The 27,768-nt window shown below is 41.8% G+C and overlaps 1 protein-coding gene across 2 annotated transcripts in view; it reads left to right on the plus strand.

Annotated features, from left to right (window-relative positions):
* Positions 1 to 575: 575 nt before the first annotated feature.
* Positions 576 to 27,768, plus strand: part of LOC140716775 (antigen-presenting glycoprotein CD1d-like) — a 31,066-nt gene continuing 3,873 nt past the window's right edge. The window contains exons 1-5 of one of the 2 annotated variants that reach the window (XM_073029663.1): positions 576 to 673; positions 5,353 to 5,476; positions 19,727 to 19,975; positions 23,979 to 24,248; positions 25,064 to 25,339. In XM_073029663.1, coding sequence (XP_072885764.1) covers positions 5,401 to 5,476; positions 19,727 to 19,975; positions 23,979 to 24,248; positions 25,064 to 25,339 — 871 coding nt within the window. In that variant the 5' untranslated portion in view covers positions 576 to 673; positions 5,353 to 5,400. Of the gene's footprint in view, positions 674 to 5,152; positions 5,477 to 19,726; positions 19,976 to 23,978; positions 24,249 to 25,063; positions 25,340 to 27,768 lie in introns of those variants that run through there. The other variant, XM_073029652.1, reaches the window with a different exon arrangement.

Here is a 27,768-nt window from a genome sequence, read left to right on the forward strand (position 1 = left end):
CAGCATTCTCTCAGCAATGGTGGATAATTTAGTTCTGAATGTGAATCAGTGTCATTGCTCCAGTGGTGGAGACCATCACTCCAGAAGTGCAGTGCTTCTGTGTAATAATCAATTTGGATTAGACCAGGTGAAAAGGAACTTCAATGGAATTAGTCCCAAATCCATGTAGCCAGAACACTCATCTCCCTACAATCAAGGGGCAAAAACTGTTCTGATCCATCTCTGGTTGTTCAAAATGTTTGTAATTGATTTCTCAGCTCTGTTCTGTCTTCCCACTTCTATTCGTAACACCACTTATCCATAGAGAGACTGGCCCTTCAGCTTGCTGAGCCTGTGCCAACCCACTTGCTACATTTTAATCTCCGCATTTTCATGGACTCCTCTCCCTCACCCCAGATTTTCATACTCACTCACACACTAGGAGGAACTTACAACTGTTAGCTAAACTAACAAGGAGCATAAGGGACATTACTTAGACAAGGAAGGAAACAGGATCATCTGGTGAAAACCAATGTGGTCACAGATTTTGCAGTGAAAACACAATGAGGAGAGGAAGTTGTTGAGTTACACGAAGCATCTGCTCCAGATAATTCAGATTTGCTGATTCTCCCTGTAACCCCTTAGAACTCTTCCTGGGTGGTTTGGCTTCTTCCCCCATCACAATGATGCACAGGTAGGTGTATTAAATGGCGACTCTAAATTGCCACTAGTGTCTGGGTGAGGGGCAGAATCTGAGCAAAAGATTGTGATAACATGGGGAACATGAAATAAAAATATAGAACTAGTAAAACCGGTTGCTTGCTGGCAGTGTGGACACTGGGCTGGATAGCCTGTTTCTGTCATTTTTTTGATGTTTTGCTTTTCAAACAGGCATTCAGCTTAGTTGTATCAGTTGAGTCTTTTTGTACAATTAGACTGGTAACTCCCTGTTGTTTTCTTACACATAGACATAGACTCATACAGCACAGAACTAGACCCTTTGACCCACCAAGGTTATGCTGGCTATCAACCACCCATTTGCTCAAATTCTACACTGATCCCATTTTGTTTCTCACACATTTCAATAATTTCCCCCAATTCCCACACATTAGAGACAATTTACAGCAGCAAATTTATCTCCAAAGATGTTTTGTCTTTGGAATGTGGAGAGAAAAATGATGCACTTGGGGGAATCTTGTGGGGTCACAGAAGGAATTTGCAAACTCCTCGCAGACAGCACCAGAAGTCGGGATCAAACTTAGGTTTCTGAATCTATGAGGCAGTGACTCTCTCTTCTGCACCACTTTGCTGGATGAGCTTTTCTGCAAGTGAGAGTGTTTTCTGAAGGTTGCACACAGAGTGACTGATTGACATTGGACAGCACAGTAGGTGGAGGCAAAGCAGGAGTGAAGTGTGGGAGGTAGAGAGTGTGGTTCACATCATGAGTGGGAGAGGTAGGGGAAAGTGAGTGGTATAGGAGTGAGGGTGACATGTTCAGGACTGAGGGTGAGTGGTGCAGAGTGAAGGAGGTAAAGAGTGACAGTGCAGGAATGAGGGTAACAGTGAGGAATGTGGGTGAACATTAAGGGCAAGGATTACAGGAGATGGAGATCTACAGGAGAGTGAGTTGTCTGAGGTATATGAGAGCGAAGGATATAAATTTCAATGTTAATTTATTATCAAACTAAATATTATGATACCATATATGTAGTACCTCCAGATTCCTTTTCTTGCAGGCATGAAAAGGGAAGAAAGAAATGCAATAAAAAAACAAGTAAATAAACAAAACCTGACAATCAACCACTGTGGAAAAGAAGTCAAACTGTAAATACAAATAATGTTTAGAACATGAGTTGTAAAGAATCCTTGAAAGTGAGTCTGGAGCTTATAAAACTAGTTCAGAGTAGTGGTGAATTAAGTTATCATGCCAATTTAGCAGCTGATGGTTGTAGGGCAATAACTGTCTCTGCCCTGGTAATGTGAAGTCTAAGGTTGTCTGTACATCCTACCCAATGGTAGTTGCAAGAAGACTGGATGGTAGGGGTTTTTGAAGATAGATATGCTTCGTTGTAACAGCTCTCCATGTAAGTGTACTGTAATGGACTGGTCTGTATCTGCCACTTTCAGCAGACTTTAAAGCTACTGACCCTCTTCACCTCTGATCATCTAATAAGGACTGGCTTGTGAACCTCATGCTTCTTCCTCCTGTAGTTAATAATAAACTCCTTGGTTTTACTGATGTTGAGTGAGAGATTGCTATTGTTCCCAACTCCCAAATCAATCCTTGCCTTTCCAATTGTAAATAAATCCTGTTCCTTGGACTTTTTTTCAATGATTTCCCTACAACTGAGATAATTACCATCAGCCTCTACTTACTTTGCACATTCCTGGTACTTTTCTTGGATAAAAGAACATTACCTATCCTGCAGCCCTGTACTGCCTCACCCATGGCTATCAAAAATGAAAATTTCTCCACTTTGGCCCAAACTAACTCTTCCTTTGCTTCCTCTAGCATCTGAGGATATACCTCATCTGCCTTTTGAGATTTATCCACCCTTAAGCATTCCAAGAGATTTAACACTTCCTCCTGAACATTGACATGCTCCAGAATATCAATGTACCACACCCTGAGCTCACTATCTTCTACAGCTTTCTCCTTGGTAATTGGTAAATGGTAATTAGTAATTGGTTTATTATCATATGTACTGACATGTATTGAAACACATTTGCTTGTGTGCCATCCAGATAGGTCATATCATTGAAGATTTTACATGTTACTATAAAAGAAAAGAATGCAGAATATACAGCAATGTTACAGATACATAGGAAGTGTGTTATAGTTACAAATGAAGTGCACTGCAGGTCAACAAATAAAGTGCATGGCTGTGGCAAGGTGGACTGAAAGATCTGGAGTTCACCTTTAGCTGTTTTAGGTTCCCATAACATAGTGGGTTATAATCTGCCTATTAGGAGAACGGAGACAACAGAATTACCAATTTGGGAGGGAACTTTTAAACATTTGTTGGCTTCTTCCCTGAGGCAGTGAGACTGGTTTTAGTGATAGATTGGCCTGTTTACAACTCTCTGCAATTTCTTGCAGTCTTGGGTAGAGCAATTGCCATACCAAGGTTGTAGGAGGAAACTTAATAAAGAAATTAGGAAGACAAAAGAGGCTCTGGGCAGGAAAGAATTAGGATGCTTTCTGTAGTCCTGTAAAAATTGGCCATGGGGAAATGATAAATTTGGTGTATACAGACAAGAAGCATTCATTTTCAACCCTGGGCACATCCCCTGACTGCACACATTAGATATCCCTTTGGCCTTTAAAAGGAATATTCTTTATCTAGTTACATTTTTGCTTCTAATATATTGCCTTGGGATTCTCCTTAATCTTTCCTGCCAGAGCCTCTTTTGTCCTCCCAATTTCTTTATTAAGTTTCCTCCTACAATCTTGATATTCCTCAAGGAACTCACTTGTATTCAGGTGTCTATTCCTATCACATACCTTTTTTTCATCAAACATTTAATATCACCTGTTCACTGGAGTTTTCATCCTTGCCTTTCTGTATTCTGTATCCTCACCTGTCAGGTGTCATTTAACTTGCAAGGATTTGCTGCCAATCTACTTTTGTGACATCCCCACTTATACTATTCAGATCAAACTTCTACCAATTTAGGACAGGATATCGGTTGTGGTTGAAACCTGGAAAGTATGGCACATTGGGGAAGAGGGAAGAATGTGGCAGGGTGGGTGGTGGGAACGGGACTACAGTAGAAGGAAGAACACCCTATGGATCGTCAAGGGAGAACCAATGGGGAGTGCGAGAGCACAGGGAGGGAAAGTCAAGGCCATACAACATCAAACTGGCCATTCAGTCCACCATGTCCATGTCAACCAGTGAGTACCCTGCCTTATTACACTGATCTTCCAACAATTGTTCCTTTGCCTTCTGCAACTGGGAGATACACCTGTTTGTCCAGATGCAACTTCAGTGCTGTCAGTGATTCTGCTTCCAGAACTAACTGGCAATGTGTTCCAGATACTCACTGCTCTCTGGATGAAAATTTTTTCATGTAAGTCTTTTCCCTATTACCCAAGTCGATCACCTCTATAAATATATGTGACACGAGGAATAGAGTCTTGTACTCTATCTATACTCAATGTAATTTCAGGACCCCTCTAACCAGTCTCTGTCCTAGAGAGAACAAACCCAGCCTCTCTAGTCTCTTCTCATAAATCAAACATTCCAGGATGCATCTCTTATCCATCTTCTATACTGTTCGCATTTCCTTCTTGTAGTGTAGAACTGCACGCAGACTCCAACACTCAAGAGGGAGGAGAGAGCACACGGTGTGGTCAACAGTGCATGAAAGGAGAGAAGGGATGCATGAATGAATGTGGGAGACTATACGGGTGGGTGGGGGAGAATTGGAGAAAGAGCGTGCAGGGTCAGAGAGTGCTTGGGTGGCATGGGAGCACGTGCATGAATGATGAACGTGCATGTAGGAAAAGGACGGTGGGGTGTAGGCAAGTGAGGAGTGAGGGGAGGGAGAGGGATAGGTGCAGATTGGGGAGCAATGATTTTGCAGGGAAGTCCGCACTGGTGTCCGGCAGTGTGTTGTACGAAAGTGTAATCCTAGTTGTCCAGGAGTGGGGGCACAAGTGATGAGATCCAGAGAACCGAGTGGATAGAGACTCGTGAGTATACAGTCGCTGGAATTAGAGCAGAAACTAAAATTCTGGGGGATCTCGTGTGGACAGAAGTGGGCAGTCGACATTTTGGAATCTTATCTCTACTCCCAGTCCTTCTCCTAGATGGCTACCTGCCCTTTACCCTTCCAGTCTAGATGAAGTGTCTTGACCCAAAACGTCATCTGTGCATTTCCCTCCATAGATGCTGCCTGACCCACTGAGTTCTTGCATCTGTTTTGTTTTACAGCAGGGGTTCCTAACCTGGGGTCCATGGACCCCTTGCTTAATGGTATTGGTTGATGGAATTAATAAGATTGGGAACCCCTATTTTATACAGTGGCTGGAGATGGTTTGTGGTGAGCATCTACTGGGAGGATCCTGGAAACGGCATGCCCAGAGATGTGTCAGCGACTGGTGTTGCTGCCTGTGCTTCTCTGTTGCTGTCTGCACATATCCACATCCTTATTGGAAGTGGTTTGGCTTCACACCCTGCAGCTGCACATCCTGTGCCTGGCCAGCTGTCTACTGCCCTGCCTCCCTCCCTCCACACTCCAGAGCAGCGGCGGGGCCAGTTATTTCAGCAGGAAGATTTTTAGTTACAGTAGTTCTTACTGGCTGTTCCTTATAGGGAACAGTATTTATCCCTGAACTGCCTCCGTGAATTTTATCTGTGCCTTCAGCAGTGTATTGGCCAACAAGGAGATTTGTCGAGGTGAGGAGACACTGCAATGGAGAGTCAGAACGGACCAAGATTGCTCCTTTTCACCATATTGTCTTTCTGCTCTGTTGCGGGAAGCCAGGCAGGTAAGGCAAGGGTGTGTGATTGTTTTAAAGGTCTGGGGTTGTGTTTTGGAAACTTCGAGAGATCCCAGGTGTACCCCTATTAGACTGGAGAACTGGTGCATCGCACTGATACAGAGGAAATCCAAGATGCTGGGGAACTTCTGGAGTCTGTAAGTTTGGGATAAAATTACCACTGAAAATGTTCAACTGGCGTTTGAGATGTGTACGGGTTCCAAAAAATCTTTTTTCTCTGTGAAGTTTAACGGTGGTTGGCAGACCAACATAAGGTGCATTATCGCCTCCTACTGAATTGAGGTGTGAAGTTAGGGACAGGAATTCACACATGAAATCACACACACACAATCACCATCACCAAGAAAACCTCAAATAATATCAAGAAGTCTGATGCTCATTACAATGAAAGTTAATGCTCACTTAAACACATGAGATGGCAGTGGTATCATAACAAACTTTCCATGTTCACCTGTGTGCCAAAGATCGCAATTCAGCAATAAGATGTTTCCTCTCCACCTCTTAGGAATTACATTCAAACAATGTATGCTGCACTGTTTCTTGACAAATACACTCACTGCAGATGCCAATGTCGTGCATATTATTCAATGTAGTATGTCCAATATGTAACTAAGTATGACTTCTTCCTTTTATACCTATCACCTAGTTGAGTTCCCACCATCCTCTGAATTTCATATAAAAGCCGGTGTTTTATTCGTTATCCCAACTAAAAAGGTACTTCACCCATTTCTCCCAGTAATAGTGGAATTTGGGAGATCTAATTGTACCACAACATAATCTGAATGCTTGAGCTTGAACTTTATCTAGAGTCTTTAAGACTGCTGGTCTTGCTGACCCATAAGCAAACACATCCATAATCAAAGATAGATCTGATTAAAGCAATGTACATTTGTTTAAGTGACCTACTCACACCCAACTAAGCAACTGAGCACATTAACAACATTTCTCTGGAATTTTATTCACATGCACATGTATCCATCTACATACCTACCACAAACATAAACTTCACCAGTATCTCTTGTTTAAGAGATGTAATATATAACTTGAGATCATGAATGGGTGTAATGTTCCTTTCAGAAAAACAAATAAATTTAGACTCTGCAAGAAAAAATTTAAACACACACTGACATCACCAGTTTTTCTACTTCATTAATAGCTGCCTGCATTTTTCTAACTCTATAATTTATATTCTTGCCTCTCTTCCACACTGTACCATTCCATCATCAGCATTTAATGATCTGGAAATATCTAAGCCAACAATTAAGATAACATTAATCATAATAAAAATGAGTGCAGTCTCATTCTCTATTTCATACTCCTGAAAGAATGGTGTTTCTACCCTAACTTGTATCTCCCTACCATATAAGATATCTGCCACTTATTCCCATCTTTTCCAGTTTAAGCAGCAATCCTTGCGTCCATAACAAATAAGCTCTCTCCAAGTCAAAGAAAACCGTCACCACTGGTTCTTTATTAATTTGGGCCTTATGAATATCAAATTCCAAACTTAACACCAAGTCTATCATCATTCTTTTTACAAAATCCAGATGGGTATACAGCCTATAGGAAGCCTTGCGATAACTATTTGTTCCATTATCTTACATGAGAAATTAGCAAAGTAGGTCTATATGATAATAATAAGTACTTTATTGATCCCAAGAAAGGAATTCTTTCTTTACATTATCAGCATTTGAAAACATACAGCAGTGTGCAGAATAATGTACAGAATAATAATATACCAATGTGCAATGAAATGCAATAATAATGTATGGAATAATAAAGCAGAGACTAATGTACTAGGATGAGTGTTCTGTTGCATAGAGATGAACTGTTGTATATTGCATTTGGTAGGAAAAATTTTCTGTAACAATCCTTATGACAGCAGAGCTGAATGAGTCTATTCGAACAGGTGCTCTGCTGCTTATTCCGTAGGTCATGGAGAGGATGTGCCAGATTGTCCATAATGGATAACAGTTTGTTTAGTGACTTCCTCTCCACCATTAACTCAAAAGGGTCTGGATTGTAGCTAAGGGTGGATCCAGCCTTTCTGATGAGTTTATTTAGTCTCTTTGCATCACCAGCACCAATGCTGCTCCCGCAACATAAAGCAGCAAAGAAGACTTGCTACAACAGACTGGTAAAAGATCTCCAGTATCCTGCTGCACACATTGAAGGATCTCAGCTTCCCTAAATTTCAACCACAATTGACTTATATACAACCCCAGACTCCAAAAGTCTACTGGATCTGATATCCCATTTTTGAAAAATGTAGCCACTCCTCCATTGCGCATTTTCCGATCATGGCTTATGTTAACATAACTTTGTATTTTGAAACTTACAGGATTTCAAACAGGCTTCAATAAATTTCTTAACATCTTGACGATTAGTTAACAGGTTTCTAGAATTGCATTGTAAGATTAAAAAGCCATAAACAACTCTCCTTTGAAATGTGAATATTTTTACTCCTTGAAAGGCATCATTAATAGCTTCTGGAGTCTTTTATCTCAATGTTTTTCTTCTGCTTTTCACATAATTTTAATATTTTGTCCTATTTTAGTTTGTGCTGTACAATTTACCATATCTGCCATGAGAGTTTATCAACAATCAGAGAATCCTTTGTTATACAATTATGCACTTTACACAATTCCATTAAATTATCTGCATTCTGGATATTAATAGATCCCATTGACACTGTCTTCTATACTTTCTGCAGAGCCTCTGCATGTGATATGCCTATTATCACCCAAACATGCTGCCACTTCCATTGCATTATGCAGGACATCCTGGATAACGAGGGCTATGTTTTCGTTGCTACAATTGAGCCTAATGCTTTTTCCACAATTGCCATAATCACCACATCTACCACACTTTTTTTACCCTTACACACTGCTACTACACGACTGAACAAGTTTTAACTTGGCCATGGATACATCTAGAGGCACTCCAGAGATTACTCCCCAAAGCCATTGTGTATAATTGTTTGGAGTCATTTTCTTCCTCCCACAGCTTTTAACCCCCGAAGTTTTCTCACATTGCTTTCTATCTTTGTAATATCTCTTTAAAGGTTGTGCATGCACAAAATTTCACAATTTTTCAAATCCTTAGTACTATGATTGAATTTATATTGGAAACAGATCCACATTCAAAACTCAACAAAACCTTATACTCTTCCTTCCTTATTTAAATCCTGTCTACTGCCTTCATCACTGGAAAATAAGCCTCTACCATCTTCAATCAGCTATTTATTTTTCAGTTTCTCAGAATTCTGCCATTTGCCTGCCTCCATACACCTCCCAGTCACTACCTCCAAGGTCCCTGTCGCTTCCTGCCATCTCTACCCCTTCCTGCCTGACAGAAAACTCCCAACGGTGGGCTTAGTCCATTGTTCCAACCCCAGTCAGTTTAATTAGCTTGGTGGATGACTTACGAGCATATGCAAACCTTCGCAGCCCCTCAGATGCCCAAAGATGACAGCCGCATCACCTTTATACAGACATCACACTAAAACAATCTGCTCTTAACTGTCCCATTAAGGCAGTCTGTTACACGTCACCAAGGAAATAAATCTTTTTTGACACAAATACCACACCCTCCTCATTGGTCTGCATGGATATAATGGACCGAATGGCCTGTCTTTGTGCAGTCTGGCTATATGATGCTGAGAACTTTACCTTCATTCGTCAAAAATGATTCTTGCTCAATTGTGACCCCTGCTATTTGTGATTTTTATAAATGACCTGGATGCAGAGGCGGAAAGATGGGTGAGTAAGTTTGCAGATGACACGAAGATTGGAGGAGTTGTGGATGGAGATGTAGGTAGTTGAAGGTTACAAGAGGATATAGACAGGCTGCAGAGTTGGGCAGAAAAATGGCAGATGGAGTTCAATCTGGACAAGTGTGAGGTGATGCATTCTGGAAGGACTAACCAGAAGACTGAGTACAGGATTAATGGTCAGTTACTTAAGAGTGTGGAGGAACAAAGGGACCTTGGGGTTCAAATCCATACATCCCTCAAGGTCGCTGCACAGGTTGATAGGGTAGTTAAGAAGGCCTATGAGTTGCTAGGCTTCATTAACGGGGATTGAGTTCGAGAGTAGGGAGGTCATGTTGCAACTCTACAAATCTCTGGTGAGACCACACTTAGAGTATTGTGTTCAATTCTGGTCACCTCATTATAGGAAGGATGTGGAAGCTATGGAGAGGGTGCAGAGGAGATTTATCAGGATGTTGCCTGGATTGGAGAACAAGTCAAATGAAGCAAGGTTAGCAGAGCTGGAATTTTTCTCTTTGGAGTGTAGAAGAATGAGAGGGGACGATAGAGGTCTACAAGATTATGAGAGGCATAGATAGAGTGGATAGTCAGTACCTGTTTCCCAGGGTACCAATAGCAAACACCGGAGGGCATAGGTACAAAATTAAGGGAGGTAAGTTTAGGGGGGACATCAGGGGTAAGTTTGTTTTACACAGAGGGTTGTAAGTGCCTGGAATGACTTACCAGGGATGGTGGTGGAGGCTAAAATATTAGGGGTATTTAAGAGCCTCTTGGACAGGCACATGGATGAAAGAAAAAATAGAGTGTTATGGAATAGTGTGTGTTTAGTACTTTTTTTTAAGGATTATATGGGTTGGCACAACATGGAGGGCTGTAGGGCCTGTACTGTGCTGTAGTGTTCTATGGTGACAATACCTTGACCAAATGTGTGGTGTTTTCCCTAAATGTGGTCATTAACAGAGGAAATGCAGCTGCTAAACTGTAAACATCAAGATCCTTTGAAGTATTTTCTGACGTCCAGTTTGGCTTTTGGTGACATTGGTTGAGTGAGTCTATGAATGTTGTGTGAGGGAGGTAACTCTCTGAATAGTGCCATGGTTTACTGACAGGGGCTCTACCTAACCTAACACCTCACCCAATGCAGTGTACTCTCAGATACATAAGTATTAAGCGGGGCAGAACTGTGATTACCTTTAGTGTGGGAGGTGAACATGTGACCCACAAAACCACAAATAGGACACCAATTCAAGATAGTTGGTGTAGCAGTTGGCAAAGCTGTGAGATCGGGGTTAACTTCCACTGCTGTCAGTAAGGAGCTTGTAGGTCCTCCCTGTAACCTTGTTACATTCCTCCAGGTGCTGTGCTTTCCCCCCACCTTCCAAAGATGTACAATTTAGGATTAGTGAGTCATGGCCATGCTACATGGGCGCCAGAAATGCAGCAATGCTTACCGGATGCTCAACAGCTGTTTTAATTTGATGCAAACTGCATTCAAAGGTCCAAAGGGACATTTATTATCAGAGAAATGTTACAATATACATCCTGAAATGCTTTTTCTTTGCAACTATCCACAAAAACAGAGTAGTGCCCCCAAAGAATGAATGACAGTTAAATGTTAGAACCCCAGAGTTCCCCTCAGCTCCCCTCCTTTCCGTACATAAGCAGCAGCAACAATCCACCCCCCTTCAGAAGTGAGGCTGGCTGGTGCATGCGTGAATGTGGTTTGGAACTTGTTGAGGGAAAGAGAGTGGGGAAGGAATGGGAATTGCTGGGAGGGGGTTGCCCGGGTCTGGTAATGGCAGACAAGGTGAGAGGAGGGGTTGAGGGAAAGAGAGCGGAGAAGGAGTGGGACAGGAATTTGGGATCAGAGGTAGGCAGCTGGGGAGAAATGGATTATTGTGAAGGGAGAAATAAAGGGAATGAAGAGATAGTGAGGGGATGGATGAATGAAAACCGAGACAATGGGAATAAAAGAATAAGAAATGCTAGTGGAGAGAGTTCTGAAAGTGAGGAAGATGAACAAGTTCAGAGAGGAGGTGTTGTCATAATTAGGTTTAATGAGAAGGCACAAGGACACACGAAGAAAATTAACCCATTTGTGCTAACAACAACTCAGGCAAATAAGATAGAGGAAATAGTATTTGCAAAAGTCATTAATGATGGCAATCTATTGGTAAGATGTATGAATGAGGAACAACTTGAGAAAGCACTCAAGCTAAAAGAGATAGAAAAATGCAAGGTGGAGTATACAGGGAGGGTGAGAGCACGAAATGGTGGTTGTAAATGAGTGGTCACAGGTGTACCAATGAGTATAAACATGGAGGAGTTAAAGAGGAATATCAAAGGGGGGAAAGTAATTAATGTTCTAAGATTGGAAACAACAAAGGAGTGAATGAAAAAGGAAAGTGAAACAGTATTGATTGAATTTGAAGAAGAAAGAGTGCCGAGGAAAGTGTTCCTGAGTTTCATGAATTACCCAGTAAGGGTGTATGTACCAAAGCCATTGAGGTGCTATAATTGTCAAAGGTTTGGATACATAGCTAAAAACTGTAAAAGGCAGAGGAGATGTGCTAGATGTGGGGGTGATCATGAATATGGAAAGTGTGGAACAGGAGTGCAAGCAAAATGCTGTAATTGTGGAGGAGCTCATAATGTGGCGTATAGTGGGTGTGAGGTTATGAGACGGGAGAATAAAATTCAAGAAATAAGAGTGAAAAGAAAGATCACTTATGCAGAAGCTGTAAGAATGTCAAGAGAACAGTATAATGCTCCTAATGAACAGGGAGCAATAGGGATGCGAGAGATGCAGCAAAGAACAAATGACAGGATTTGCGTAGAAAAAAAAGCTCTAGTAACATTCATTGCAGGAGTGATTAATAGTACGGCTGAGGTAAAGTCAAAAAGTGACAAAATTCAGCTGGTGGTCGGTCAAACCAGGAAGTGTCATGGGTTGGTTAATACTCATTATGGTGATACTTTTGCAATGGAATGCAAGGTGTTTACTGGCCAATGGCCAGGAATTCAAGGACTTTATTAAGGAAATGGTTGTAAAACCGGGTGTAGTGTGTATTCAGGAAACTTGGTTGAAACCAGCTTTAGACTTTGTGGTATATGGGTATACAATGATAAGGAAAGATAGAAATCTAGGGGGAAGAGGGGGTTGTGCTATGTTAATCAAGCAAGGTATACCATATAGGGTAATGGAAAAAGGAGACGATCAGGAATACATAGTGGTGGAAGTGTGGGAGAGAGTGGTTATAATTAACTACTACAATCCATGTAAAAGGTTGGATTTGGACAGCCTATTAAGGATACAAGGACGAAGCAGACATAAAGTAGTGTGGTGTGCAGATTTCAATGCTCACAGCACAATATTGGGGGGGATCCGATTACAGATTCAAATGGAAAGGTAATTGAAGATTTGATGGTAGAAAGGGATTTGGTATGTATGAATGATGGTAGAGGAACAAGGATAAACATAACAACAGGAACTGAGTTGGTATTAGATATTACGTTAGTGTCTAATATCTTGGCTGGCATTAGTAACTGGGGAGTTTGGACTGCTTCAACAGTAGGCAGTGATCACTACCCAGTTTTATGTTCAGTGGGTGAAAGAGTTGAAGTAAGACCATGTGGTGGAATCCCAAAGTGGGTGTTTGGAAAAGCAGATTGGGGTAAGTTCCAGAAGTTAGGTGAAGAAGCATTGACAAAGATTGACGTTTCTGGAAATATAGATGAATTAAATAGTCAGGTGACTTCGGCAATTATATGGCAGCAGAAGGATCTATACCCAGGAGTAAAAACAGGATGAATAGAAAACTAGTACCATGGTAGACAGACGAATGTTGTCAGGCTGTAAAAAACAGAAATAGCGCATTCAGGCTAGTTAAAAGAACCCATAATATGCAGCATTTGATTCAATGTAAGAAGGCACAGGCAGTGGTGAGAAGAACTATACGTCAAGCTAAAAGGGCAAGTTGGAGGAGTTTTTGCAACAAAATAGGAAGAATAACGCCTGTGGGAGAGGTATGGGGAATGCTTAAAAGGATGGGGGGAGATAGAAGGGATTGGGAATATCCAGCAATGATATCTGAGGAGGAAACAGCAGTCTCCAGCAGGGATAAGGCTGAAATCATGGCCAAGTCATTTGTAAAGATACATAGTTCAGAACATTTGTCTGAAGAAGGGAGAAGGAGAAGGGAAATAACAATGAGTCAATACCCAGGTGTGTTAAACAGGAGGGAAGAAACAGATGATATAATTGATGATCCATTCACTTTGGCAGAAATGGTGAGAGTAATAAAGAGATCGAGACCAACCTCCCTAGGGAAAGATCTAATATGCTATGTTATGCTAAAAAATCTAGGAGAAGGAGTGCTCTTGAAGTTACTGCATTTTTATAACAGAGTGTGGGAGGAGGGAAGATTACTAAGTGCATGGAAAGAAGCAGTAGTAATTCCAATAAGGAAACCTGGCAAGGATACGTCACAACCCACTAGCTACAGGCCAATAGCACTAACATTAAATATATGTAAGATAATGGAAAGGATGACAACAGAAAGGTTATCATATGATCTTGAGAAGAGAGGAATGCAGGCAAGTTATCAGAGTGGTTTTAGGAAGGGAAGGAATTCCATGGACTCAGTGATAAGGTTAGAAATAAAGACTGAAATAAGAAAGGCCCAGGCAAATAAAGATTCAGTAGTTGCAGTGCTTTTTGACATTGAAAAAGCCTATGATATGATGTGGAAGGAAGGATTATTAATTAAACTGCACACGATGGGGGTTGGGGGGAGAGTTTTTAATTGGATTAAAGATTTTTTGTTTGGTAGAAAAATTCAAGTTCAGATTAGATCAGAATTATCAAAACAGTACATAGTGGGAAATGGCACACCTCACAGTAGTGTGATTAGCCCGTTACTTTTCATCATTATGATCAATGATGTCTTCACAAAGGTACCAGTGGATATAGGTAAGTCACTGTTTGTGGGTGATGGGGCCTTGTGGAAAAGAGGCAAGAACATGGAGCATATAATCAGGAAACTACAAGGAGCAATTGATGAAATGATAGAGTGGGGTTATGATTGGGGATGTAGATTTTCAGTAGAAAAAACTCAAAAACTGTATTTTTCACTAGGAAAAGAATTGAGGTAGGGAAGAAGTTCAGGATGTATGGGATTGAATTAGAAAGGGTTTGATCATTTAATTTTCTGGGAGTTATATTTGATTCATGATTAACATGGGCAGACCATATCAGGAAAGTTGAGGAGAAATGTAAAAAAGTAATAAACGTGATGAGATGTTTGACTGGTAGAGAATGGGGAGCAAGTTGTTCAGCATTGACGAGAATGTATGTGGCTTTAGTAAGATCTGTGTTGGATTATGGAAGTGTAGCATATGGCTCAGCAGCTAGGTCTCTTATAAGGAAACTGGATGTGATTCAGGCTCAGGTTTTGAGAGTGTGCAGAGGGGCTTTTAATACATCACCAGTATCAGCCCTGCAGGTAGAAATGGGAGTAATGCCTTTGGAATTAAGAAGGATGCAATTGATGGCAAACTACTGTGCTAATTTGCAGGGACACAATGATTCTCACCCTGCTAAAGGAGTGTTGCAAAATGGAGTCCTGGGAAAATGGGAGGTTTCAGAGGGAAAACTTTAGTCGGGTAGGGAATGATATTGCTAGATCATGTGGAGTGTTTGATCTAAGGATAAATCCTTCAGTAGTTTATCCGGTTGTAGCTCCATGGAAACTTGTATGGCCTGACGTAGACTGGCATTTGTTAGAGGTAAAAAGGAAAGGAAAATATAAAACTGATTTGGTAAGTGCATTTAACTGTCATGTTATGGAAAAGTATAGTGGTTATACTCAGGTCTATACAGATGGTGCTAAGGAACCTGAAAAAGGAGTGACAGGGTTTGGGGTGGCTATACCAGCAAAAGCAATTGCAATCAGCAGAAGAACATCTGATAAGTTAGTGGTGTATACAGTGGAGATGATGGCAGTGTTGGTTGTGTTGCATTGGGTGGAGAAAGCTAGACTAGTCAAAGTGTTGATATGCTCAGATGCATCTTCAGTTCTAGCAAGTTTAAGGTCTTATCACTCAAACAGCCGGCAAGATGTACTTCATGAAGTCCTTCAATCAGTCACAAGAGTTGCAAATCAGGGAGGTCAGGTTAAATTTCTATGGGTTCCAGCTCATGTAGGGGTGAAGGGGAATGAGAGGGTGGATGAGTTGGCAAAGAGGGCATTAAAGAAAGAAAATATAGAAATGCACATTAGTATTAGTAAAGCAGAGGTTAAGTGTGTTATCTGGGGAAAAATCAACCAAATGTGGCAAGAAAGATGGGACAGGGAGGGGAAAGGGAGGCACTTATATCAAATACAAAAAAGTTTTGCAGGTACTAGGGTAGGTAGTAGATACAGAAGAGAGGAAATTGTGTGGACTAGGTTAAGGCTGGGGCAATGTGCACTAAACCAAATATTGAAATTGATAGGGAAACACCAGACAGGACTGTGAGGAATGTCAGGAAGAGGAGTCAGTAGAACATGTAGTTCTGAGTTGCAGGAAGTATGGGATACAGAGAGAGATGATGAGAATTAATCTAAGGGAATTGGGGGTGCAGGAATTCACATTAAAAGGGTTGCTGAGCATGGGTGAGAGAGCACAGTTTAGGGTATTTTTAGCTTTCTTAAGGGGTACAGGGTTTTTTGTTTTTTATAGGATATGATCGATAAACAGGGATAGTGTACTAGGATGTCCAAAGATGGGAGAATAAAGTATAGGTTAGGGTATGTGTGTGTGCGAGACTGGGTGAAGGGATTTAGAATGTGAATCTATCGCACACTCAGAAGCAGAAGGTGGCAGTAATGCACAATTAAGCTGGGTGCCAACTGTCATAAAACAAGACAGAGAGAGAGAGAGAGAGAATCCCCCGTTCCCCCCACAGGGGAGAATAAGCATCAGCACCCACCATCAAGCACTCAATCATGAACATAACAACAGTAAAGACAAAGACTTGCAGTTTCCAAAGACTACATTGTTCAGCCGGCATTTGACATACCACAGGCTCTCTCTCTCTCCCTAATAAAGGAGAAAGAGGCATCTCTGTTTCACAGCGAAAGGGGAGATATATCGAAGAACTCTGTTGTACCTCTTTTTTACGAGCTCTGTGCCCAAAGATCTTGGGTCTCTAGGCACACAGCCATAGATCTTCCGACTGCCCCGATGACACACGGATCTCCTGCCATAACACCGACCTTCGATCCGCCAATCTCCAAAACCCCGAGATCCTAAGCCTCCAAAGACAAGCCGAAATCTCAGGCTGAGCCCTTGGCGTGCTGAACAATGGCCAGCTGTGAAACCCCGAGAGTGGGTCCTATTCCCACAAAGAAACGTAGTCAGCATGTAACATCATGTCGGGGTCTTCAAGAGAACCCTGAAAGGGAAAAATAGATACTAAAGATGGAAATTCCGAAGATGCAAGCAAAGGAGTCGCCATTAGGCGCCATATTTTAAGCAACACACACAAAATGCTGGCGGAACGCAGCAGGTCAGGCAGCATCTATAGGGAGAAGCACTGTCGACGTTTCGGGCCGAGACCCTTCGTCAGGACTAAGTGCAAGGAAAGACAGTAAGAGATTTGAAAGTGGGGGGGGGAGGGGAAAATGCGAAATGATTGGAGAAGAACAGAGGGGTGGGGTGAAGCTGAGAGCTGGAAAGGTGATTGGCAAAAGGGATACAGAGCTGGAGAAGGGAAAGTATCATGGGAATAGAGGCCTAGGGAGAAAGAAAGGGGGAGGGGAGCACCAGAGGGAGATGGAGAACAGGCAAACAACTAAATATGTCAGGGATGGGGTAAGAAGGGGAGGAGGGGCATTAACGGAAGTTAGAGAAGTCAATGTTCATGCCATCAGGTTGGAGGCTACCCAGCCGGAATATAAGGTGTTGTTCCTCCAACCTGAGTGTGGACAGACATATCAAAATGGGAATAGGACGTGGAATTAAAATGTGTGGCCTCTGGGAGACAGAGCGAAGGTGTTCAGTGAAATGGTCCCCAGTCTGCGACGGGTCTCACCAATATATAAAAGGCCACACCGGGAGCACCAGACGCAGTATACCACACCAGCCGACTCACAGGTGAAGTGTCGCCTCACCTGGAAGGACTGTCTGATGCCCTGAATGGTGGTGCGGGAGGAAGCGTAAGGGCAGGTGTAGCACTTGTTCCGAGGGAGATCGGTGGGAAGGGATTGGGAGGGTGGGGGCGAATGGACAAGGGAGTCGCGTAGGGAGCGATCCCTGCAGAAAGCAGAAAGGGGGGGGGGGGGTGGGGAGCGAAAGATGTGCTTGGTAGTGGGATCCCGTTGGACATGGCGGAAGTTACGGAGAATTATACGTTGGACCCAGAGGCTAGTGGGGTGGTAGGTGAGAACAAGGGGAATCCTATCCCGAGTCGGGTGGTGGGCGGATGGGTGAGGACAGATGTGCGGGAAATGGGAAAGATGCGTTTGAGAGCAGAGTTGAAGGTGGAGGAAGGGAAGCCATATTTTCCAACGTTTAAAAGTGTATGCTTAACCCAGGTTAATTAAACCCAAAGGCGTAATGTTAGAAAGATCCACCTGCGGAGGGATGAAAATGAAGTTTACCGATTACAAGAAACGAGAACTTTAAAAAAATGCTATGCGAGAACAAGGCACAGCTGACGCAGGCTCGGGCAGAGAGAGAAGCGCAGAAACGATTAGAAGTTGAAGACATTAACTGTTAAGAGTGGTATTATTAGTGCATAGCTTTACCCTACTAACTTAAAAACCTGAGGTGAAACCCCTGGAGGAGAGACAATAGTAATAAAAGATGTATTGAAGCTACGGCTATAACATGCAGCAGCTATAACGAGACAGTATCAGCAGAGACGAGTGTCCAAGATCTCTACCGTGTAACTGGAAATTAGTTTTGTAAAATCATACCAAGGGATTTGGTCAAGTTTTTGTACAAGTTTGTGAATCGACTTGCCGTGGATGATAAACTACATCTTTCCAATGAGCCAAGAAAGAAGATGGCGAGCTACCCAAGATTCCAAGAGCCAGCGCGGGAACGAAATGTGTAATGACGCAGAGGATATATTATGGTTGGATGTGTAAGTTCATTTTCATTCAAAGAATCTGAATTTGATTTCCTGACAGAACTGATTACTTTGCAAAGACTTTGATAAGTTACTGAATGAGATTTACTTTGTTTAAAAGTTGTGATGTTGGAGAATTATGAAAGGTGTAATATACAAAACTGTGTATGTATAATTTTTGAATTTGATTTTAAATTTGTAGATACACTGTCTGGAACTGAAACTGAAGATAACTATAATACTTAAGAATAAGAATTATATTTGGTTTTCTAACTAACTAGGGATAAGTAAAAAGGAAAGTTTAATCTGTAAACTTTTAACTAGGGTGCTACACTAGATCTAATTAGTAAGAGAAATTAGAGTAATGAAGGAATCTCACTGATTCTAATTAAAAATGAATTTGTTTTGGTTTGATATCTAAGATTTGGTACCTAAACAGAATGTTGGAATTTTGAATTGTTCTTGCTCATGTAAATATTTTGTACATATTGTTATTTTTCTTATAAACAAAACTTATCTCCAGAAGTATGTGGTTACTATTCACTACCTCCTTCCACTACCTAGAAGCTTCTGATCGCCTACTAGCACCCAGTGTAATGCTATGTAATTTGGTTTTCTCACACACAATAAGGCAGGTGCTACAGAGGTGTTACATATTTACAGAGGTTTCATTTTAAAAATATTTTATTTGCTTTATTCACTCATGGACTTGGATTTGCAAGGTGAACCACTGTTTAATTCCCCAGAGGTCCTTGAGAAGGTGGCTGTGAGCTGCCTTTTTGAACTGCTGCAGTACTCAAGGTGTGCATATATCCACGATGGTGTTCAGGTCCAGGTAGTACTAAGTCTGTGCTCTCTCAAGTTTTGGACAAGTCCTCAGTTAGTGACAGTGTCAGCAGTTGTTACTGTACATCCACATAGCACAGAAGCAGGCACTTAGACCCAACAGGTCCACGTCAGTCAAGATTACCATCTAAGTTGGGCTCTAAACATTTCCTATCTGCATCCCTGTCCAAGTATGTTCAATGGTGATACCGAAGATGCTCAACAGTTTGGAGGATTGGGACCCTTCATTTTCTGTCCCCACTGCAATTTGGTTCTTCTATCCAGACCTGCTTGGGATTTATACATGGCCGATGCAATGAGGCCTGTTTCAGTGGTGGTGGTTCCACGTGGATGGGGAGCCAATCACTAGGAGGGTGTCTAATCCAGACCTGTATCTGTGTGCCTGTGTATTAGTTTGGGCAAGTAGAGAGTTTTCCATCAGACCTTTGAGTTGTGCCTTATAAATGGAGGGCATCCTTAGTTATTTTCTCGCACTCCTCTCTCACACTCTTCTTTTTTTCAGTCTCCCACAGCTTGACGTATTTCTACCTCCATTCGCTAAACGTTCCTGAGCTGCCATACATCTCCATGGTTGGGATGTTGGACGACTTGCAGATATACTACCATGACAGCACCCTCCAGGCGGTAGAAGCCAAGCAACAGTGGATCGTGGATGGCTTTTCAGCTCAAGACTGGAAAAACCAGAAAGGGATCCTGGACATGATTAAAAAGCTCCTTTCTCAGAATCTGACTCCATTCATCTCGATATTTAGTACGTGTCTTTGATCTCCAATGTTCTTCAAGGCTCACAGTGACTTGCACACTGACAACATGTTGAACTTTCAATGGATCCAGTTAAGCTGTATCAGTTTTAAAATTCCTATCCTTGGTTTCAAATCTTTCACAGGTTATATGCCCCCCTCAACATTCTGTAACAAATATTTACCTGCAATTAAAAGCATTCCTTCTGTATCTCACACGTTCATGAGAAATTTTGCACTTCAAAACACTATGAGGATCTATTTCTGAGAACCCACCACTCACTCCACACTGATCTCCTCTGAAAAACAGTGAGAATCAGACCCACTGCCTCTCTGGCTTTGTACGGGTCTAACAAACATAAGTTAATATAAAGTAAAATTCAAAATTACATGTAATTTACATTAGTACAAAAACATAATGATACTTGTGCAAATTAAGAGAAAAATCTTTAGAAGTAATCTTGGGGTTTTTCAGGTTGGTTCAAGAACCTGATGGCAGTGGAGGGAAAGGTGCTAAACCTTGAAGTGTGGGTTTTCTGGCTGCTGTAACTTCTGCTTGATGGCAGCATGGAGAAGAGGACGCAGCTCTGATGGTGGTTGTCCCTCTTGATGAATGTCACCTTCACTGGTAACTGTCCTCAATCGGAGAGAGTTTCGATATGAGGACATGATTTCTATAAATTTGTCAGATGACATGCTGAATCTCCTTAGACTTCTAAGCAAAGATGTTGGTGTGCTACCTTCTACACACACTGATGTGCAGTACACAGTCATTCAACATGACCCCTGCACTATATCATGCAATGATGTACACTCTGCACGGACCACCCCCTCCACCATCAATATTCCACTATGCCACGCTCTCATGCTCACGTTTATTACTGATCTTGTCGTGTGCATCACACACTGCACGCAGAACACTGTGATCCCATGCTCTTTGCCATGCCTATACATGGCTTTGTGTGCTTCATTGTACATTGGTAAATTGTTTTGTTATTGTCATATCTGCTAAGGTGAAGTGAAAAACTTCGTTTTGCACATCATCTGTACATGTCATTTCATTATCACATTACAATGAGGTGCAAGAGGAAGCAATAACAGAATGCAGAATAAATTGTTACAGTCATAGAGAAAATGCAATGAAAGCAGACCGTAAGGTGCAAAGCCATAATACGGGTGTTTGTGAGGTCAAGATTTCACTTGACCCCGGTGATATATGTTTTCAGGCTTTTGTATCTTCTGCCCTATGAGATGGGGAAGAAGAGAGAATGTCATAGAACACAGAAGAGCACAACAGTGTTGTGCTGAACTGGCTAAAAAGCTGATCAAAAACACCCAAACACTAATCCATCCTACCTACACTATATCCATATAACTCCATCCTCCTCATATCAATGTGCCTATCCAAATGTCTGTTAAAGTCGTTTAATGTATTTGCCTCTACCTCTATACTAAGCATCCATGACTCTGAGTAAAAAAAAATTACCCATCACATCCCTCTTGAACCTAACCCCTCTAACCTTCTACGCATGTCCTCTGGTATTAGACATTTCAACCCTGGAAAGCAGATGTTCTCTAATCACACCCCCTTTAACCTCTATCAGATCGAGCCTTGACCTCCAATGCTTCAGGGAAACCCATGTTTATCCAGCCTCTTGGGATAGCACATGCCCTCTAAACCAGGTAGCATCCTGGTGAACCTCTTCATCATCCTCTCCAATGCCTCAACATCCTTCCTCTGGTGGGTTGGCCGGATCTGTAGACAATACTCCAGATGTGATTGAACTTGAGTTTTATTGAATTGTAACGTAACCTCCTGACTTTTGAACTCAGTGCCTCAACTAATAAAAGCAAGCATCCCATTTTAACCACTTTATCGACCTGTGTAGCCACGTTGAACTTGGTCCCAAGATCTCTCTGCTCAGCAACACTGTTAAGGACATTGCCCTTAACAGTATTGTCTCCTTGCATTTGCCCTACAAGGTGCAACACCTCACATTTATCTGGGTTAAACTCCAACTACCACTTTTTCAGCTCATATCTGCAACTGATCTATATTGTGCTGTAACCTTTGCCAGTTGTCTACACTATCCATAATTCCACCAATCTTGATATCAACCACAAATTTACCAATGCAACATTTTCATTCTGGTCATTTATATAAGTCACAAGGAGCAGAGGTCCTAGCACAAATTCCTGTGCAACTCTACTAATCACAGACCTCAAGCTCGAATGAGTCTCTTAAACCACCACCCTCTGTCTTCTACGTGCAAGCCAGTTCTGAATACAAACAGACAATTTGCCATGGATCCCATAGATCTTAATTTTCCAGATTAGCCTTGCATGAAGGACTTTGTTAAATGCCTTACTAAAATCCATGTAGACAACATCCACTGCCCTATGTTCATCAATCTCTCTGTCACCTTATCAAAGAAAACTCAGTTAGGTTGGTAAGGTACAACTGGCCACACATAAAGCCATGCTGGCTCTCCTTAATTAGGCCATGGGTTTCCAAATGCTCATATATCCTATCCCTAAGAATTTTCTTCAGCAATTTCCCTACAACTGATGTGAGACTCACTGGCCTATAGCTCCCAGGGTTTTCTCTTGTTCCCGTCTTAAATAGCAGTACAACATTAACCACTCACCAGTCCTCTAGAACCTTGCCTGTGGCTAGATAGTACACAAAAATACTGGTCCAGGGTCCAGAAATCTCATCTCTTACCTCCTACAAGAATCGGGTAAATCCCATCAAACCCTGGGACCTTATCCAGCTTAATACTCCTAATGATGTCCAAGTCGCAGATAGTGTGGGAACTCCTATTTAGGAGGCCCAACACTGCCTTTTCTTTGACCTCTAAATGCCTAACATATTTTACACTCAGTACTGATCTCCTGGTCCTCCATATCCTTTTCTTCAGTAAATACTGAGGCAACGAACTCATTAAATACCTCATTCACATTCTTAGCATCCAAGTACAGTAAGTAATTCCCACTTCATCCTTGAGTAGTCCCACCCTCTCCCTAATTATGCTTTTATCCAAAGTATGTGTAGAATGCCTTGGGATTCACCTTAATCCTACTTGTCAAGGATTTTTCATGGCCTGTCCTGGCTTTCCCAATTCCCTTCTTTCATTCTTTTCTGGCTTGTTTATACTTCTCATGTGCTTTGTTTGATTTTCACTTCCAAAGCTTTACATAACTTTTCTTTTTCTTCTTGATTAAGTTCATTACCTCCCTGGACATCCAAGGTTCTCTTATCTTTCCATCCGCATATTTCCTTCTAAACAGGAACATACTTTTCCTGTACTCTAGCCATTGATATTTAAACACGCTCCACTAGTCTGATGTAGATTTGGCAGAGAAAAAGTGTTCTAAATTAACGCTTCTTAGTTCCTGCCTAATGCCCTTATAATTTGCCCTACCCCAATTTAAAACTTGTGGGTGGATGGGCTCTTTGATTATGTTGTCTGATTTACTGAAGCAGCAAGAAATGTAGATAGAATCTATGGAGGGGGGCTGTGTGTGCTGAGCTATATCCATAACTTTCTGCAGTTTTTTGCAATCATGAGCTGGCTGGTGGCATAGTGGCATCAGCACCGAACTTAAGAGCGAAGGCTCCCGAGTTCGAATCCAGCCGGGTCCCTAGTACGCTTTCCAGCCATGCTGGGTTGAGCACCGAGCTAACAACTTGGCCTCATAAAAATAAGAAAGCTTGCTAAAAAAAAAAAAATGCCAGTCCTGATGACTCCACTCGAAGTTAAGGACTTTCTTCTTCTTCTCCTTCTTGTGATCATGAGCATACCATCACAGCTATGATGCTTATATTGTACATCGATAAACATGAATGAGAGTCAAAGGGTACATGCCATATACTTCACCCTTCCAAGAAAGTGTTGTACAAGACAGTGCACATGGTACTTACATGTTTAGCAGGACGTTATGCAGATGGAAATGGTTGAAGTATTTGAATATTCAGCTACTAACTCAGATTAACCTGTTGGTCCTTTCCAGGCATCGATTACATCCAGGGGCTTCTGGGCTGCACGCAATCTGCAAATACATTCAAAACCTTCCTCAAGATTGGTTGCCAAGATTTTGGAGAGCTCAGTTGTGACTTCACTACCGGGAAGTGTATTGCCACTGGTGTCCTGGCATTGTTAAATAGTTATCTTCAGCAAGTTAATATTGCTGATATTCCTGAAATTTATATGCTGAACAGTACCTGCATTCAGTATTTGCAGAAAGGTCTTCAGCTTGGCAGAGAGGAGCTTGAAAGGCAAGGCAAGTGGAACATCTGATTTCATACTGTAAGCTCTGTGAGGGAACTCCTGCTTCAGACAATTGATGGACTCCTGATCTGATATGTTCAGAGATGTCTTGAACCCAGATGGATGGGGACAGACTGATTCTAAGTTTGTGAGGGAGCTTTTGATTCAGGACAGTGAGGGAACTCACAATCAGAGTGCCCTGATCAAATTTGGTGAGTGGAGTTCTGATGCAAGAAGATGAGAGAGGTCCCAATCTGCGACACTGGGGGATCTCCCAATTCTGAGTGGTGAGCAATGTCCTTATCTGGGGTAGTGAGAGATCTCTTGATCTAGGACAGTGAAGGATACCTCAGTTGAAGGTGACTAATGATGTCTAAGTCAGGGATAGAGTGAAAACTTCTATTTAGACACAGTCATATATCTCCCAATCCAGGACATTGAGAGCATCTCTTGATCAGGAATTTTGAAGGTTCTCCCAACTAAGGCTGGTAAGATAAACTTAATTTGGGATGATGACAGCATGATCAATCTTAGAATATGAGGATAATATTGATTTGGGACTATGGGTGACGTGAAGATTGGTAATGGTGACTGTAACCTTGATCTAGGCCTGCCAGATGAATGAAAATTACTGCTGGCTATGGTCTGCATGGCCTTGAGCTGGGGAGATGATTTCAGGCAGGATAGTAACTCGTGGTGAGGCAGGTCCTGGTCTGAGGCAGTAAAGAGTAAGAGTCCCACTCTTGGACACTGTAACTTTCATTTGTAATGGTAAGATAACATAAGTTTGTGTTGAGTTAGTGATGTTAATTCTTCATTCTTTCCCAGTTGCTCCAGAGGTTCAGGTGATGAAAAAGAGACCAACAGCGACTGAAGGCGAGAGTCTCTCATGCATCATCACTCCCTTCTACCCCCGTGCTATCAATGCCACTTGGCAGAAGAATGGGCGGGTTATCTCCGAAGGCTACAAGGTGACCGTGCTACCAAACTACAGTGATACATACTGGATGGAACTAGTCATTGAGCTGCAGGACAATGATGCGAACATCTATACCTGCCATGTCAAGCACAGCAGCCTGCCAGAGACAATGATGGTGCAGGGAGGTAGGTCATTGTACGGTACAGAATTTGCATCATTCTGTTGTGATGGTTCCTAAATTCATATGGCACTGAAGGAGGCCATTTGGCTTACCACATACATGCTGATCCTCTGGTGCCAGTCTATTCCAACCAGTACTTGGTCTGTACTTCGGCCTTCTCTTCCTCGATGACTCAAGTGCTTGTCAGAATTATGATATGAATATTGTTCTTTTGCAACAGCAGTACAGTGCAAAGACATAAAAGGCATATGAGCTTAGAACATGGACCAACTCATGAACTTATGATACTATCATTATTAGTGAGATTTGCTAGCTGGAGGTAAGACGGCCAGCTCAAGGTATGTGGATGAGAAGAGTATGTAGGTCTATAGCCAGGTGTGAATTGAAGGGAGTAAGCAGAATGGCACTTTGACGGACTAGATGGGCCAAATGGACTCCTGTGCTGTAATGCTCCATGACTGAAAAATAACATCAATTATAAAATTAAGTAATTAGTGCAAAAATTGGAATAATGAGGTTGTGTTCATGGGTTTGTGACCATTCAAAAAACTAATGTTAGAAGAAAAGAAGCTGTTTCTGAATAGGGTCTTCTTTGTGAGTCCTGTGCCTTTTCCCTGATTGCATTAAAGGAGAAGAGGGCATGTCCCAGATGGCAAGGGTCTTTAATAATGGATGCCACCTTCTTGAAGCACTACCTCTTGAAGATGTCTTCGATGGTGGGGTTGTTTCTGCCCATGTTGGAGCTGACTGTATCAACAATTCTCTACAGCTTCTTATACTTCATAAATATCAAAATAATTTTTAAATGCTGTGAGAGTTTCTGCCTATACCAGCCCTTAGGCAAAGCATCCCCATCTCCCACTAACCCTTTAATTAAAAAAAAATCTTCTCTATATTCTCTTTAAATCTCTTATTCCTTGCCTTAAACCTACCTCTACAGTAATAAACACCTCTGTTCTGGGGAAAAGTTTACTGCTGTTTTATAAAAGAAATCAAGTGGGAGCAGTATACAAACTACTGCAGTAAAAGAAAAGCTGTGTTCTTTCAGCATTTTGTACAGTTTTCCTTTCAATGCACCTAGCAATTTTGTATAATGCCATCAGCTCCTCTCTCAGCCTCCTCCCATTCAGCAAATCAAACCTATCCTCTTGACTGAAACATTGCATCCCAATAAAATGGTGAATCTCCTGTGCACTCTGTCCCATGCAATCAAATTGTTCCTCTAGGCTGGTGACTAAAAATGTATCAAATACCTGGGATGTAGCCTAGGTAATGTTTATAAATCTGTACCATAATTTCATTGGTCTTGTATTCTGTGCCCATATTAATGAACACTCACATCCTGTACACTTTGTTCATCACCTTACCTACCTCCTTGAATGACCTGATTATGTATTTCCTCAGTAAATTTGTACCATAGCTTCACAGGACACCATGGTAGTGAAGTTCAGAGTTCAGTTCCAATGCCGTCTGTAAGAGTTTGTACGTTTTCTCGATGAACTGCCTGGATATCTTCCAGGTGCTCCAGTTTCCTCCCATAGTCCAAAGACGTACCAGCTAGTGGGTTAATTCGTCATTGTAAATTGTCCTATGATGAAGCTCGTATTAAATAGGTGGGTTGTTGGGTGGTGCGGTGCATTGGGCCGGCAAGGGCAGGTCTATACTGCATCTCTAAATAAAACAAAATACATTTTATGCCCTGATTAATAAATCCTGTAGGCTTTCTTTACCACCCTGTCTACCACTTTGAAGGACCTGATTAAGCAGCTCCATTCTTCTCTTACACACCTCTGAACATTTCTTTCTTCTAAAAACATATCCCATTTCCTTGCTGAAAGTTATTATTTGCTAGATTATCTGCAGATTTTCTCTTGTTTGTGTTCAGTTGCAAGAAACAATTATGGGTTGTGGGCCAAAGAAACAAAGAAATGCTCAAGGAAAAAAAACAACTGCGAAGCAATTGGGCCTGTGGGTCAAGGCCTGACTGTCCAATGGGCAATACCTGGCTGGGAAATGACTGATATTCAGTGAAGTCATAGAGCCTTACAGCACAAAAACAGGCCCATCTGCACAACTGGTCTATGCCAACCAAGATTCCTACCATGGCCCATATACTACTAAACATCTCCTGTCTATCTACTGGTTCAAGTGATTTTTTAAAAAAATGTTGTTAATGTACCTGCCAAAACCACTTTCTCTTGCATCTCATTTCCTATGATGACAACCTTTGGCTTGAGAATGTTGGCCCTCAGGTTTCTATTACATTTTAACCTGAATCACCTTAACCTTTGTCCTAAAATTCCTGATCCCAAATCCTGGGAAAAAGATTGTGTGTTCATCCTCTCTATGCTCTTTATGATTTTATACATTATTCTATATATTTCAACCTCTTTCATTCAAGGGAAAATAATACCAGGCTATGCGATCTCCCCT

The sequence above is a fragment of the Hemitrygon akajei genome, chromosome 2 (assembly GCF_048418815.1).
Source record: "Hemitrygon akajei chromosome 2, sHemAka1.3, whole genome shotgun sequence".
Classification (NCBI taxonomy): domain Eukaryota; kingdom Metazoa; phylum Chordata; class Chondrichthyes; order Myliobatiformes; family Dasyatidae; genus Hemitrygon; species Hemitrygon akajei.